At 35.9% G+C, this 16623-nt stretch overlaps 2 protein-coding genes across 2 annotated transcripts; one reads left to right on the top strand and one right to left on the bottom strand.

Annotated features, from left to right (window-relative positions):
- The first annotated feature begins 7364 nt into the window (after positions 1-7364).
- On the top strand, positions 7365-14317 carry LOC112184000 (asparagine synthetase [glutamine-hydrolyzing] 2-like). Its single transcript, XM_024322309.2, is given in 12 exon segments — positions 7365-7395; positions 8919-9014; positions 9483-9577; positions 10785-10946; positions 11410-11490; positions 11835-12056; positions 12208-12382; positions 12818-12897; positions 13074-13160; positions 13495-13602; positions 13703-13950; positions 14063-14317. Coding segments are annotated over 11 exon segments (1371 nt in total). The 3' UTR covers positions 13937-13950; positions 14063-14317.
- Positions 14318-14609: 292 nt separating this feature from the next.
- Positions 14610-16368, bottom strand: LOC112185747 (polyadenylation and cleavage factor homolog 4). Its single transcript, XM_024324059.2, has one exon. It carries the CDS (start codon positions 15987-15989, stop codon positions 14856-14858), a length of 1134 nt encoding a protein of 377 aa, XP_024179827.1. The 5' UTR covers positions 15990-16368; the 3' UTR covers positions 14610-14855.
- Positions 16369-16623: the final 255 nt, after the last annotated feature.

Here is a 16623-nt window from a genome sequence, read left to right on the forward strand (position 1 = left end):
AAAATTCAAAATTGATAGATTTGAAATTACTCATACATGTAATGCGTATTAATAGATATCGTGTAAAAAAATTAACCCTGTCGGCGCCATTTTAGTATCAGTCAAAGGGGCCAATTCAATATATGCTTATGCTTTCCTAAGGGAAGCCAAATCGGAGGGAGATAAACGTCTCGAATCCTCAGCCCCACACCCGGTTCCATTTATTATAGATAAATTATGCAACAGAGGGGACATAAAACCTGACCCCGTAAGAGCACTCCAAAAAACCCAAAACAAAAATGGAATGACCAGTTCGTACAACTTGGAACTCTCAAAAAGAGCCCAAACAAAAAGCTAGATCCTAGTACATGAATTATAATCATGACTATACTGAGTACTGATGAACAAAGGAAGAGAAGCCCACCAGACAGATCCTTCATTAAAGCGCCATAGTTAGCTAGCGCATCTGTAACACTATTGCCTTCTCTATGTATATGAGATACATGAAAAGTAAGTTGGCTAGCTTGATGCAAACAATTGTACCATCGAGTTCTAAGTCTCCAAGGAATAAGACTTGGGGCACGAAAATAATGTAGTACAAGCATTGAGTCTGTTTCCAACCATATGTGAGTCCAACGCCTAACCCAAGCCATGTGTGTGAGCGCTGACTGATTGAGAAAAGAAGTTTCGAAGGTAGTTACAAGCGTTTTAGTTTGATAACTATTTAGAGTTTAGGGTTGAGCATGTGGATCGAAGCTAAAACGATGACGAAAACATGTAAATTTTTTACCATAACCATATTTTCCTGCCTTGATAGTATCCAATGGTTGAATTTGTGGAATTTCATTTCCTTCACCTTGTTCATTTTGCAAGGTAAATTTTTCCCTATAACCAATAAACATGCTAGACAACTTAAGTAAGCATGTAAGGATTTTGGGCAATCCAAATAATCAAAATTGAGAATTGATAGATTTGGCATTACCCATCTATTTAATACATATTATAGGTATGGTGTAAAAAAATTAACCATGTCGTCGTTTATTTTAGTCTCGGTCAAAGGGGTCAACTTAATATATGCTCATGCTTTCCTAAGGGGAGCCAAATCAGGAGGAGATAAACGTCCCAAATTTATTACATGCGTTGATACACCTCATCTCCACAAGTGTGCGTGTGCTGACGGATCGAGAAAAGAAGTTGTGATAGAGTGGCTACGAGCGTTTTAGTTTGATGGTTATTTAGAGTTTATGATTGACCACATGGATCGAGGCTGAAACCAGAACATAAACATGTAATTTTTTTTACCATAGCCATATTTCCCCGCCTTGATCACATCTAAGGGTCGAATTTGCGAAATTTCATTTCCTCAACCTTGTTCATTTTGGAAGAAGTTTTTCCCTACAACCAATAAACATGCTAGACTATTTAAACAAGCATGTAAGGATTTTGGGTGATCCAAATAATCAAAATTGAAAATTGATAGATTTGACATTACGTATGCATTTAATGCATATTAATAGGTATCGTGTAAAAAATTTAACCCTATTGGCATTCGTTTTCATTTTGGTCAAAGGCGTCAACTCATTACATGCTCACGCTTTCCTAAGGGGAGACTAATCAGGGGAAGATAAACGTCATCATTTTTTTACATGTATTGATACACCTCATCCCCGCGAGCGTGTAAGCGCTGCCGGATCGAGAAAAAAAGTTGCGAGGCAGTAGTTACGAGTGTTTTAATTTGATGACTATTTAGAGTTTAGAGTTGACCATGACAGGACCCGCCCCGGATTTCACCCTGAAATCCGAAGTGGCCCTGCGGGGCCCACCTTAGAAGAAATTTCACCAAAAATTTGGCGGAACTTCCCCTAAAAGTTGGCTACCCAAAACCTGGAGAAATGAAATTTGCACTTCTAAATTACCCATCCTTATTCTTCTGGAGCCACCCTGCTCCCCAAATAACATCAACTTCCATTTCAAAAAGTATAAATATCAACTTGATAACTTGTTAACATGAATCCCACAGGTTATCAGAGCAACTCTAATAAAAATGGTAAACAAGGAAAACCTAATTCAAAGGAAACCGTGGAAGCCATGCTGTTGACCATGCCTCAACTCCATGTACGCCTGACCTCAACTAATTTCGCTTGCGAACTGAGCATTTGAAACCGAAGGGCCCAGGGGAAAAGTATTGAAAACACGTTAGTGTGCGTTGTAATAACCCGAAACTTAGTATCACTGTAGAGCACTCTAAGATACCTTAAACTTAGAAATAATCCAAGTATCTTCTAAGCATTTTTTTTTCCGTTTAGAAACCGATGATACCACATGCTATACTTACAAGTTATATAGGTAATTTTTTTTTATATTAGAGTTCTAGTAAACTTTCTAAAATACATTAGTTCGTATTACTTGTGTACACTCAATATTTGTTTTCAAACTCAAAATTATTATCTATGTTATTTTTGTGATGCATGTCATTTTAGTACTAATTATTGTAATTTTTTTTACCTTAAGAAAGCACTAAAGTTCTTTACTTATTAATTGGGTAAATGTGCATATGGATGTGTGTGTACATACATACATACATATATATATATATATATATATATGTATATATATATATATTTAGCAAGTGGATTTATGCTTTCTTTCTTTTATTACTTTTTTTTTTAATTTTATCTTACCTTTTAATCATTTAACCTAAATAGTAATTAGTCACTCACCTTATAATAATTAGTCACTTACTTATTTTATGCTTAATTCTAGCCTATTTAAGCATATGATCTGATCATACTTCCTACAAGCTTGAAGATCAAATGCAAAATTGATCTAAAACTCCCTTAGTTTAAGAGAAAACTCAACTAAAAGTTCTTCACACAAATCCTTCATCCTATTTCTCTTAAGAAGTTTCCTTTTTGTGAAAGAAGTCCAAAGTTTGATCACAAGACCTTCTGATTTCCTTAAGTAAGTACATGAATACATTTTTATGTTCTTTTGTCTTTAAGATTTGTCAAACTACATAATCAATGATAAGATGGAAAATGATCTGCTTTGCTGCAAACCAGTATTTTCGTACATAACAAAATCTGTTTTGTCAAAAATAATTACAGTATTAAATTCCTCATCAAAAGTTCTTCAATTTAGGCTTTTGAATCACTAAAAAAGGTTAAGAAATGAAGAAGTTATGGCTAATCAAAGTTTTCAACTTTTAAACTCGCTGGAAATCTCATACAGCCATCACAACTTCAAAAATTCATATCTCCCTCATTTCTTATTCATTTTCTACAAACTTTATATCAATTTGAAGCTTAGGACCTCTATTTCTGATCTGGAGAGTTTGAGAAGTAATGGTAAAATACACAGTATGTAATTACTTAGACATCAAAGGACAGTATCAAAAATATCGGTTTCTGCACTGTTATGGTTCTTCACCATTTCTGGACTATATCACTCTGATCTGGACTACATGACTTATTCCATTGGATTCCTTGTGAAAAACCCTTTGAAACGGTGTACTCATTTGACTAATTCGGACTTGTGATGGACAACATAACACATCTTGAAGTTTGATGACTCTAATCGGAGAAACATGAACATGGTTGATGAACTTCAATGGATTTGGACATAAGGACTGAAATACTAACTATAATATAATTTTGTTAAATTGTTTATAGTTACTTATTTAATGCTTGTGCTTTATTATTACCTATTTTACTTGATTTCAATTATGTATAAGCTTCTTTTTAATGTTTATACTAACTATAATATAATTTTGTTAAATTGTTTATAGTTACTTATTTAATACTTGTGCTTTATTATTACCTATTTTACTTGATTTCAATTATGTATAAGCTTCTTTTTATTTATGTTGTTTGCTAGTGAATTTACTTATTTGTGATATACAATTATGTTACACATGTTTTCATATGAGATTATTCCTAAGTATATGTATCTATATGTGTGTGTACATATACATGTATTACAATCTATAATTCATAAAGATTGTATGTTGTGAATTTGATTATGTCTGAGAAGTACAATTGTGAAGCCGGGTGTTATCTACTACCCCGTGCTTAAGTGAATTACTGGTAAATGTGTTTTGGTGTTATGTGGAAGTTAAGCTGTGGGCTCTAGTCCCTTCAGATAGTGCACTATTATACTCTTAGGAATGATGCTTACTTTGAGTATACATACTTTGGTAGTGTCTTTGGTATGCTGCGGCTTACCCGTATTTTGGGTATAGTACGTCGGACCCTAGTACTTGGATTTATGAATTGTTACCAGTCAACCTGGTTTTCCCGTGTTTTGGGTATAGTACGTCGGACCCTAACACGTGGATTTGTGATTTGTTACCAGTCAACCTGGTTTTCCCGTGTTTTGGGTATAGTACGTCAGACCCTAACACGTGGATTTGTGATTTGTTACCAGTTAATCTGAAAATTCACTAAAAAGATAAGTGTACTTATATTATTTTGATCAAATATCTATCTATAATATATTTTTAATATGTGAAGGTGTGGATTTGTGATTTGTTACCAGTTAATCCGAAAATTCACTAAAAAGATAAGTGTACTTATATTATTTTGATCAAATATCTGTCTGCAATATATATTATCAATATGTCACGGTGCTAAGTGAAAAAGAGAATCGAGCATGCATTGCTTTAAGGTTATTTCACATACTAATGCTACAATATTTGTTGGTTTGATAAGGATATGTGACTGTGATTTATTACCAAACCATTCACACGAATGAATATATTTGTATATATGTGTGTGTGTGTGTGTGTGTGTGTGTGTGTATTGTGTGTATATATACATATTTAAGAATTTGTATGAACATATAAATGGTTCTTGGTACATTTTAATTGGTTGTTCAGTTTTAATTTCTTATAAGACACATTAATATAAGAATGTAAGTTGTGTACTTACTGGGCTTGTGTTGCTCATGATGCTACACCTTCTTGTTTTCAGGTATTGAGTAGATGCTTTGGGGAAACGGGATGAACCTACTAGATAAAATAATATTTTTCTACTACTATTTCTAGTAAATACCTGTACTAATTCGAATTTTGCTTAACTTTGGTTATGTAAATATATTACCGATATTAGTTTTCTAATAAAAGTACTATTCAAACATGTATATAATTTCTTTTACTTCCTGTTGATTTATTCAAGAAGAAAATTTTATTTGTTTTGACTCACGTCACAAATTCAAGAGCCATATTTCAGTACAATATTGGCCTTGGATTTGGGGGCGTGACATGAGTGGACAAAAATAAACAACTAGATAAATAATTTAAAAGAAGTAAAGTTGTAATACTTTCCCGCATTTATTTAAATTTATAAAACCTCGATGCATGCAACGTTTATAAAACGTATATCTTTAAACCAGGAAACAGGAAACTGTAGTTCAAACCTGCTGAGTATCGTATCATCGGACTAGACCCCGCTAGCCCAGAAGTAATATAAAAGTAGGGGAAGAAGATAGCCATACGAATGAGCCTCCCAGGCTAAAGTACTCCCATATACTCCCGTTATATACCCACACGCCACTATGTGTAGCGATTAGGATACTGGGCTTCAGCATTACTGTCACAAAGACAGTAAACCAGCGCCACAAAGGCGGACGGGTTTCGGTGATCCCATCACCTCGCCACAAAGGCGGACGAATCAATGCTAGTAATGATAATAGTCACCCAAAGTATGGCAAAAGAAAATCCGAAAACCACATAAATCCATAAAGCTTCCCCAACTCTCGCAATTGAATTTCCAACGACGTGTCCCACACGTCAGGAGTATCTCAAATCAATAGCAGAACGGCGAGATCAAACAAAATCATAATTCTCAAACCGAAATCATTACTAAGGCATTCCCAATGCCAAAACCAAAGATCGAACAAATAAACAAGAATTAATTCCATCGAAATCCCATTTCGAAAATCTTTCAGAAATCTCAAATCGACGAATAGAAACATAATATAAATAATATAATTCTGGAAATCACATTGGAAATAATTCGTCGAAAATCATGCTTTCAAATAAAAGGCATATATCGGAGATACTTATCGAAGGCTCAAAATCCATTTCCGAATCATAATTGAAAATAATGTATAATTAATCTCGGAAAATAAATCATATTTCTGAAATTAAATCATAAATCCAAATCCGAGCATAATAAGTTCATATCCGAAACTCATGAAAAATCAATGTCCAATTATAATCCAAGACAAAATATCATGCTCGATAAATAAAACGATAATTAAATAAACCAATAATTTCAAAATAAATGCATGCATCATTTGCTTAAAAACAAAAGTCCACTCACAGTACTATTCCGACGATCACGTATATGAGTTCCTTCATTGAGCAAAAGCTCGGTACGTCTCCATGTACACAATTATATTCCGTAAGCGACAATTCGACAATTTAAACATGATTCTAATATTTTATCCTCCTAAATCAAACTTCCAATTTCTTTTCCAATTTAACTAAAACTTCATCATTAACTCCAATTCTTTAATTCAAAGTTCTAGGGCAAAGTTGAGAGAAATCCAACGGTGGAATTCTCGAAAACCAATAACCAAACTATTAAACTTTGGGAAAATTCCGATTAATATCCAAACCTCTTCCACATCCAACCAAACTTCACCAACACTGCCCACTCGTCGATTTCAGACTATGTAACAATTATGGAGGAAATCCGACAATCGGATTCACGATTAACATTAACCGAAATCCAAATCTTTAGAAATTTATAACCGATTCAAAACTCCACCAATTCTCACCAAACTTCATATATAAGCTCTATGATAATTATAAAATTTAACTAGCCATAAATTGAAATTAAAAAGCTACCCTAGCGGCCGCTACCGCCACCCATAGTGGCGGCGCCGCTGCCACTGCCACCAACTCCAATGGCCACCAAAATTTGGCAGTAGCACCTTCTCAACACACCCATTAATTCTTTCAACTGTGACCAAGTTAGAAAATGAGCGGAAGTACCTCAACAATTAAGGGGAAGGTTGAACCCGAATCGTGAATAGTAACCTCAAACTTCAAACCGTCGATTCTTCCTCCACGCTTCAAATCTCGGCAAAAGCTTCGGGGAGCATCATCTACGTCCCAAGGCGCTTACAATGGACTAAGGTTTATCACTGGAGGTGGCCGGAATCGGAAGATATCAGCCGGTGAAGGGAGGTGATTTCCAGCTCGAGCTGTGCAGCTTCTCAGCCTTACAGCGCCCTCCACAGTTCGATTTTCACCCCGATGTCTTCTGAGAAGTTATAGACAACGTCAAGGTGAGAAAAATTGCTTTTGGAATAAGTCGATTGGAGGCCTGTGGAGGAAGATATCGCCGGACAAAGGAGACCCCAGAAAGAAAAACACGATGGGGAATGGAGAGGAGAAAGGAGAGCTCGGTAAGTTTCTAGAAAAATATGGAAACTTACCACAGTAGTTTCTCTATATATAGCAAGTTACTATAAACAGTAATTTTAGTATTTTGGCCATAACTTTTGCATATGAACTCTGATTTAAGCGTACCACATATGCGCAGACTCGGTTTAATGTCCTCTACAACTTTTGTGAAGAAAATTTTCTTAAATTTTGACCCGAAGAAAAAGTCAACTTTTAGTGTCACTAAAAGTATTCAACAAAGTAAAAAGTGAAAGTAATCGTCATTTACCGCCCAAATGACTAGTACTCTGGTAAATTGAGGTATGAGACGTTACAGACCACGTGGATCGAGGTAGAAACGACAAAAACATGTAAATTTTTTACCATAGCCATATTTCCCCGCTTTGATCACATCTAATGGTCGAATTTGTGAAATTTCATTTCCTCAACCTTGTTCATTTTGGAAGTGTATTTTTTCCCACAACCAATAAACATGCTAGACAACTTAAATCAGCATATAAGAATTTTGTGCTATTTAAAAGATAATTGAAAAACGACAGATTTGAAATTAAAAAGTCGATAAATTAGTAAAATTAAGGATCCTAAAATTAAAATGATTATTTATTTTAATCAAAGTAGAATTATTCAAAAAGTCTATCTTCACTATTTTTTTCAATTCATTTTTGTTAAAATAGTACAAATTACATGGTCGGAACTCGGAACGCCAATTTTCTATGGAAATTTCTTAGACTCTGTGAGCCCCATAAATATTCAACAAAGTAAAGTGAGATTCTAGAGATTATTTTACAAGCTCAATAGTTATTAAGGTGCTAGAGAATTTTTTTTTTTAAGGTGAAATCTTCAAATTTTAAAATCGATAATAAAATACAGAACGTGAAGAGCCTATGGTAATTATCGAGATTTTTATGAAACCCAAGCTGTTTATTACAATTTTCAAAAGTTTTAGAATTATTGAAATTACTAAATGGAAAAGAATTTTGAATCTCCACCGCTTCAAGAATGACGAACTCAAGAAGCATCTCGACCCGTTTATGAAAAAACATGAAGAACCCGACAAGTCCCGTTAGTTTCTCCCTCTTCCGGCAGCTTCCCGGTGGAAAATGGTTCAGATCGACAGTGGAAAGAAGACTTCGACACCTGGGAGGAGGAGATTCGGATTTCAAAAGCTTTGAGTTTTTTCTTTTTTTCTTTTTTCGGTGAATGTTCTACAAATTCCAGCGACTCTGGTTGAAATCGGTGTTGTATGAGGTATGGGAAAACGATCCTCGCGTCTTTCGATAATTGGTTTTCAAATTTGGTGAAGTTTGGAAAAATGGGTATTTGGAGTGTTGAATTCCCAAACTGGTAGGATGTTGCTTCAGTATTTCTTTGCACTGATAAAAGAGCCTGTGGCTTGTTTTTGTATTATAGTGTTCGTTACCTCCCTCCTTTAAACCGATCAAGGTCTTATTTAACCTTTGATCATTAGATATGTTGAACCTTTAATTATCTCGCACATTTATGCTGTTTTATTTTTTCTTTGCAGGATCAATTTGGTTTGCGTCAGAAATGAAAGCTATAAGTGATGATTGTGAAAGATTCATATCTTTTCCTCCTGGGCATCTATACTCTGGCAAACAAGGTAAGTTGAGCTGAGCTCTAGTTACTAATAAGGATTTGGATTCATGAATCAACTAATAGCTTGTTAGTCAGAAAATGCTTCTTGTTATGATGTTTTTGCCCATTTGACAGTGATATAGAAGCAGGGGAACAAATGCTTCTATTTTTTCACTTGAAGAAACAAAACCACTTTAACAAACTGTATTATACACTTTATACTTCGGGATTTGGACATACTTTATAAGAAAATATATGGCTTTGTTTGATATTACTAGAAAGACTTCGTGCCTGTAAGTGTTAATTAGAAAACTCTCAGAGTCTGGGTTCAGAAGTTTCTTTCTTTTCGTATATTCATTTGGTTAACTAATAACTTTCAAGATGCTTCTTCTTAGTTCACAGTAGCTGAATTTAAAAAAAAAATTCAACTTTTTATGCCTTAAGTAGATGTTCTTCAAACTACCTGTATGTATTTACAAATTTATGTGTGCAGGAGGGCTGAGAAGGTGGTACAATCCAGAATGGTTTTTGGAGAAGATACCATCATAACCTTATGATCCCATTGTTTTACGCTAGGCTTTTGAGAAGGTATGCATTGATGTGTGCCACTTACAATCCTACTTCTTTTCTTTTTTGTTTTGTTATCTTATCTTTATCGATTAGTTGCAACCATCACGTAAGAAATCAAACTCCATTCTTGTAATTTTGTTTTGAGAACTGTGTTACTGAGACTACTTTGTAGATCATTCCTTTTGTTTACCGAAACCTTGTTGTTATATCTGGTTCTTTGTGTGGATCCTGGCAGTGAAAGGAAATCTTAAAAAGGAGAGTTTGGTTGATGCCAGTTTTTTCCTTGCTAATATTAGTGTTGGGAGTTAATTAGTTGGTGTGCGACTCTGCTAGTTGGGGGAGACTCGAGGAACTTACTGAGACTACTATATAGATTATTCCTTTTGTTTACCAAAACCTTGTTATATTTGGTTCTTTTTGTGGACCCTGGCATGGAAAGGAAATCTTAAAAAGGAGAGTTTGGTTGATACCACTTTTTTCACTGCTAATATTAGTACTGGGAATTATTTACTTGGTGTTGCAGCTCTGCTAGTTGGGTGTGACTTGAGGAACTTGCTTGATTGGATTTTTTTTTTTTTGGTAGTATATGAGTGAGATTGGGGTTTGATATGCTTTACTTAAACATGTGTTTATGCTCAGTTCATAGTGTGCTAGAACAGGTAATATTACATCTGCATTTGGAAGCTAATTGTCTCATTAACTCCAATTTGGTATATATGCATAGTTACTAGATGATAGCAGAACCCATGGGAGATTAATTATGTTGTTGGTAAGTTGGCTTAAAATTGAAATGAATATGCTATTTTAAAGAAAGGTCTGACTTCTCTTCAGAAGCTGCTTCTGATATATATTATATTTGTTAGATTGGAAGATACATTCCTACTTTTATCATTTCCCTCTTAATATTTTATGCCTAGTATAATTATTGAAAATTTGCATAATGTACATCATTTCTTTCTGCCTACCTTGTCTCATAATATTAGCATAACAGTTTAACTAGTGCTGTATAGTAATGGTGTCTAATGCAAAGTGCTTTATAGTAATGGTGTCTAATGCAAAGAATATAGATATCACTTTAGCTTTATCGATCAAAGCTATGAATGATCATCAAATATGCGCTCTGTTAAGAGAGATTTAAATTGTCCTCCATGTCTCATTTTGCTGTCACTATTTAGCTTCATACACATCCTTACATTTTTTTTTTTTCGTTTTCCCAATATTGTAGGCAGTGTTAAAGAGACTTACGACAGATGTACCATTCGGTGTTCTTTTGTCCGGAGGATTGGACTCGTCACTCGTTGCTGCTGTGGCTTGTCGCTATTTGGCTAAATCAGAAGCTGCACGTCAGTGGGGGTCACAATTACATACCTTTTGCGTTGGCTTAGAGGTAACTATACTTCTCATATCGATAACTGAATGTGACACTTGATCCAATGCAGTGTCTTTTTATATAACCAGAATGGTGTCTTCCCTTCCTCTTCCCTTCCCCTCTATATTTTTTCCCCAACAGTGCCTAGAAAATGCTACCTACACATTATTTTCATTTTATAAACAAGAAATGTCTGTTTATAAACTTGGTAGACAACCTAAATCCTCTTTAAACAAGTATAAAAATTCAACGATGGCTGGGTTTCTTGTTATTTAGACCTAATTGCATCAAAGTGCAATAAAAGTTGTTAACTCGGTATGTTTAAAGGTTAAGGGAAAGGTTCTTGGTGTTGGTGTTCAATAACCTTTGATGCAAACTTTGATTCCGAAAGCTGTAGATGTACTTTCTTGTAGTCAATTATTATCCAAGATATTGTCTTTCTGATACTTTTTCTCTATGTTTAAATGCTTTCAATCTTCAGGGTTCTCCAGATTTAAAAGCAGCAAGAGAAGTTGCTGATTATCTTGGAACTCATCATCACAAGTTTCACTTTACTGTTCACGTAATTTATTAGGGATGTAAGAAGAATACTTTTACTAATGCTCAAGGTGGAAATTAGGTTTTTTTTTTTAAGTTTAGACTTCAGGTATTCCTTTTGCAGTTTTAATTTTACCTTATTGATATTTAAGGTTTGCTTGAAATAGGATTCGGAATAGTCATATTAATTGGTGATTGGAAATACAAATTGCGTTTACCCTGATTTTCTCGCTCCTACTCATTCTACTGCTTCCAATCTATCTCATTCTCTCACTTTTCATCAATTTTTTTCTACATCAGTAATCCCAGGCAAAGGCCTGGATATATACTAATACAAGAAATAATTTCTATTTTTGCTTCATATCTCAGGAAGGCATAGATGCACTTGAAGAAGTTATCTACCATATTGAGACATATGATGTGACCACTGTCAGAGCCAGCACTCCAATGTTTCTTATGTCTCGTAAGATAAAATCTCTGGGAGTAAAAATGGTCCTTTCTGGTGAAGGTTCAGATGAAATCTTTGGTGGCTACTTGTATTTCCACAAGGCACCAAACAAGGAGGAGTTTCACCAAGAAACATGCCAGAATGTATTCCATATAAACTATCTCTGGATTGTTCTCTTCTCTTGTTTTTGTGCCATATGTTTATGTACTTGCAATATTACTGGATTTTATTTTACTACCATTGATGGCTATTATGACTTCTTTTTCTTACTGAATTTTTGTGACTATTCAACAGATTAAAGCTCTTCACCTGTGCGACTGTCTGAGGGCCAACAAATCGACTTCAGCTTGGGGTGTTGAGGCTCGAGTACCGTTTCTTGACAAAGAATTCATCAAGACTGCTATGGACATTAAACTTCCCCCCCCCCCCCCCCCCCCCCTCCAATTTTATACACAGTTCAAGTATTGTAGTGAGTTGAAGCCTACTGACATTTGGCATAGTGGTGGCTCATTGTAGACTGTTGGGATAGGAATATCTTGTTATGACTATGAAAATCTAGTACATGTGGACATTTTCCTTATTATTAAAGGATATAAATTTACAACTATTTTCTCCCCATTCCCTCATGGAAGTTATTTTTCTTATCCATCATGACATTTTCATGTGTGTGATGAATTCTGTCATTTATGAATCCATTTTATGTTGAGTTGTAGGTGTCATACATATCCTGATATGCCTAATCTAATGGATGGTCTATGGTATGCTTAGTCTTATTAGATTATACCCTCAATGCTGTGATGAGTAATGACATTATTGGGATTGCCTTGTTTTCGTGCCAAATTTAATAAAAATTGAAAGTTACTATGAAACTCATGCATCTAAATACTTTCATTTGTAACTGCAGATAAGGCTGATCTTGGGAGAATTGAGAATTGGGTCTTGTGCAAAGCATTTGATGATGATCAGAAGCCATATTTACTAAAGGTTGCTACTTTTTACTTTTGCCCAACCATTATGCTAATCTAGTCATACAGGATTATCGTTTTGCATATTCTTTTATTTTTTCTGGGAAGATTTTCACATTCTCGGATAGTTGTGCAAATATATTCATGGAAGAATTAATATATTGTCAACTTTTCTACTCTCTTTTTGGGTTATAGCACAACTTGCACAGGCAGAAGGGGCGGTTTAGTGATGGTGTCGGTTACAGCTGGATTGATGGCTTGAAAGATCATGCCAACAAACAAGTATGTCGCATTTTTTTACTTGCATTTACATTTTGGACAGAAATGTTCTCTTTCCAACTAGGTCTTATATAATATTGCCATGCTTCCAACCAGGACCTGTGGTTAAATCAATTCTGGTTGAACTGTGTGGTCCAGATTAAGAGTTCTGCAACATAACGTCTCAAAGTTAGCTTGATAAAATTACCCATTTTGTGAATTTATTTCATGTTCGCTATTTCAAGTTAGAGGTGCACTTTCTTAAAAACTCAACTGAGCAGACACTAGAGATGCTTGATTCTTCCTTAGCTGCATAGAATTAATAATTCTTTTTTTTTCTTTCTTTCTAAATGGACAGGTAACAGATTCAATGTTGATGAACGCAAGCTTTGTCTACCCTGAAAACACTCCGACTACAAAAGAAGGATACTACTATAGGACTATCTTTGAGAAATATTTTCCAAAGGTGAGCCACCATCTTTCCTCCCATCTCTTACAATGTTAGTTGACTGAATTGCATCATTGTTTGTTTACCTGAGTATGTTCAATTTGCTATTTATGGACAGAATGCTGCGAGATCGACAGTTCCCGGTGGTCCAAGTGTGGCATGCAGCACAGCAAAAGCTGTGGAGTGGGACGCGGAATGGTCCAAGAACCCTGATCCATCTGGTCGTGCTTCACTTGGTGTACATGCAGCTGCATATGAGGAATCCAAAAATGTGAAGACTGGAAGTCTTGTGAGTGACTCTCCACAGAAACTTGTAAAAGGGGTTGCAGAGAAAGTGGCTGCAGTAGTTTGAGTGGGATGAAAAAGGTACTGAATGTTACTAATGCTTTTCTTCTGTCGAAATTACGTTGACTGTGTTCTTTTGGATTTAATGAAACAATGTCAGTTGAGATTGATATTTATTCTGATTCTGTGGCAGATGAGACCAGAAGGCCTTGTAGGGAATCCGTCACGACTGTTAGTAGTTTATATAACTAGGGAAGGCCTTGCTATTGTCTCTTAGATGAGACCAGACCAGTTGATGCTTATATTTTCTATCTGTAATTTTCTTTGACCACGACAAGATTATGTTTTTGGTTCAACATGTATGCAATTTAGATAGGTTTCTATGTGCATTTTGTTTCTTTAATCCTTCATCTAGAGAATGCAGTTCTGATTTTCCATTTTTTTCTTAGATTAATTCAATGGTAAAACTTAAGCAGAATCCTGATTCCGTTTCTTTGTTGTCTGACTGGAGTACGTGTTATTATGGAGAGAGACTAAAAGAAAGGGTATAAAGTTTTTTGACAAATGGACGTCAATTTTATTGAATATCAATTACAATGTAAACAGAAGCAAAGAGTACAAATTGGTCAATAATCCTTTGGAAACTCCAAGAACTTATAATTACAATTGCTATTTCAAATATATTGTACATTGTCATTCCCCTGATACACAACTGAACTGGAGTACATGTTATGGAGAGAAGGATTACAAGAAAAGAGTACAAAATTTTTGGAGAAACGGACGTCAATTTTATTGAATATCAATTAAAATGAGACAGAAGCAAACACTACAATCCTTTGGAAACTCCAGGAACTTACAATTGCTATTTCAAATATATTTTACACATTCCCCTGATACACACAACTGAATTCATAAACGAAACAAAAAATTTGGCAGAGGGCATGTGCAGCTTCGTTCCCATTGCACTTGAGCCTTGAAATTCTAAGTCAAGTCCTCCGCAGACGTTTCCTACTACCCTCCGACCAGCATTTGGCATGGACTATAGGACCCAACTGTGACCGATCCATCTCCGGAGCTGGCCCCTGAGGCGCATTCAAGTAAACAGCACCTTTATACATCCACTCATCTTTCTCATGACTATAAAACTCAACAAAAGCGTCTGTGCATAAGGCACATTTACTCTGATCCTCGTCCGCAGGAACAACCATTTCTTCATCACTAGTCTTCCTTTTCTTTTCCGCCACGCCACTGGTGTCAGCAACGCACAAAACTACACCAGAAGGTAATGCCTCAGTCTCAGCCTCTACATCAGTAACAAGCCACATGCTTGTAGTTGCATAAAGGTTACGAGAGGGCTTCTGCTTGCGGGTTTTGGACATCCGGTTCTTCTTGACATGCCAATCCATATGGCTGCTGTGCTGTTTTTCACACTTGAACCGGAGGCCACAGCTTTTACATTGCCTTGGCAGACCACCCTCATACAAGCTGATTACCACAGATTCGTGACGCAGATTTAGATCAAGGCCGGAAAACTCACATCCTACCACAGCATCCTTCTCCTCTTTCAGTACCGGGCTTTGTCTCTTCAACGAAATGACACCTTGTGCCAGGAGAGAATCAATCAAACCAAGAACTACTACTGGAACATCAGCAGCAGCATTTTGAACAGGAAATGCATCTCGCTGTGGTACAAGAGGTAGAGAATTTAGTGAACTAGTACCCTCCAGTACTCCTCTGCTTTGATTTTTCAATGAGATCACACCTTGTGCCATTAGAGACCCAAGCAAACCAGAGGCTACTGGACCAGCACTGTTAACCGGAGATACGCCTTGCGGTGGTAGACGATGAGGGACAGAACTTGCTGAAGTAGAACCACCCTGCCCTTGAAAATTGTACCCACCACATGAATAAGGTGGCACCAGGGTTTGTGGAGATGGGTAGAAATTTGGTCGAGGTGGAAGAAATTGGGGCTGAAAATGACCGACCGATGGCACCTGGTTCCGGTGATTAGCCGGAAAAGGCATATAGCGTGGTTTACATGGACCTTGATTCTTGACAGAACCCATAGAATTCTTGATTGGTCCATAAGGACCTCTCTGGTTTCCGTAGACTTGCATCATCTTGAGAAATTGTTTTGGCACCAGAATTCTCAAGAAACAGGAAAGAGGAGTGGGATGTGGAAACTTACGCGAGGGGGTGTCTATTTGGGGCGGTTGGGTTTCCGTCTCTTTGGGGTTTCCCAATCCTTGTTGGTAAAGGATTTCGAATTTTCCAATTCTATTTGGTAAAGGATTTGCCGAAGAGAGGCAAGAGGTTTATATACACCAAGGATAGCTGTAGCTATTTAGATCCTTAGTCTAAGCAATTACAATCAATTACATAATGAAGAGGAAGCTAAGATCAAGTAATTAGGGAATATTAATTACTTAGATGACTTAGATAGGATTAATTAAGCGGTTTAACATTAGATCACCAGGAGCTTAAACTAGTTAAACATGAGGACAAAGAAGATTGCATATGAATGCTGAAAGACAGAAGAAAGAGGACCTGGAGAAAGTATATATATGGGGAGAGATATTAGATATGTTTTCCTGTGATCTTGCTTCAGTTCTCATTTTCCTTTTCAATATCTATGTAGGTTGAGTCTGAGAGTGGTTTTCAACAATCAAACCATATATTAGATCCCAGTAAACAAAGCTATTATGGTAGTTGACCAAAAATGTATCACAAACTAGTAAACATTTAATTCCCAAT

Source organism: Rosa chinensis, chromosome 2, assembly GCF_002994745.2.
Source record: "Rosa chinensis cultivar Old Blush chromosome 2, RchiOBHm-V2, whole genome shotgun sequence".
In the NCBI taxonomy this organism is placed as follows: domain Eukaryota; kingdom Viridiplantae; phylum Streptophyta; class Magnoliopsida; order Rosales; family Rosaceae; genus Rosa; species Rosa chinensis.

What these genes read in the sequence shown, in the direction of transcription:
- LOC112185747 (XM_024324059.2), bottom strand. Translation starts at nt 15,989, where the DNA reads ATGATGCAAGTCTACGGAAACCAGAGAGGTCCTTATGGACCAATCAAG.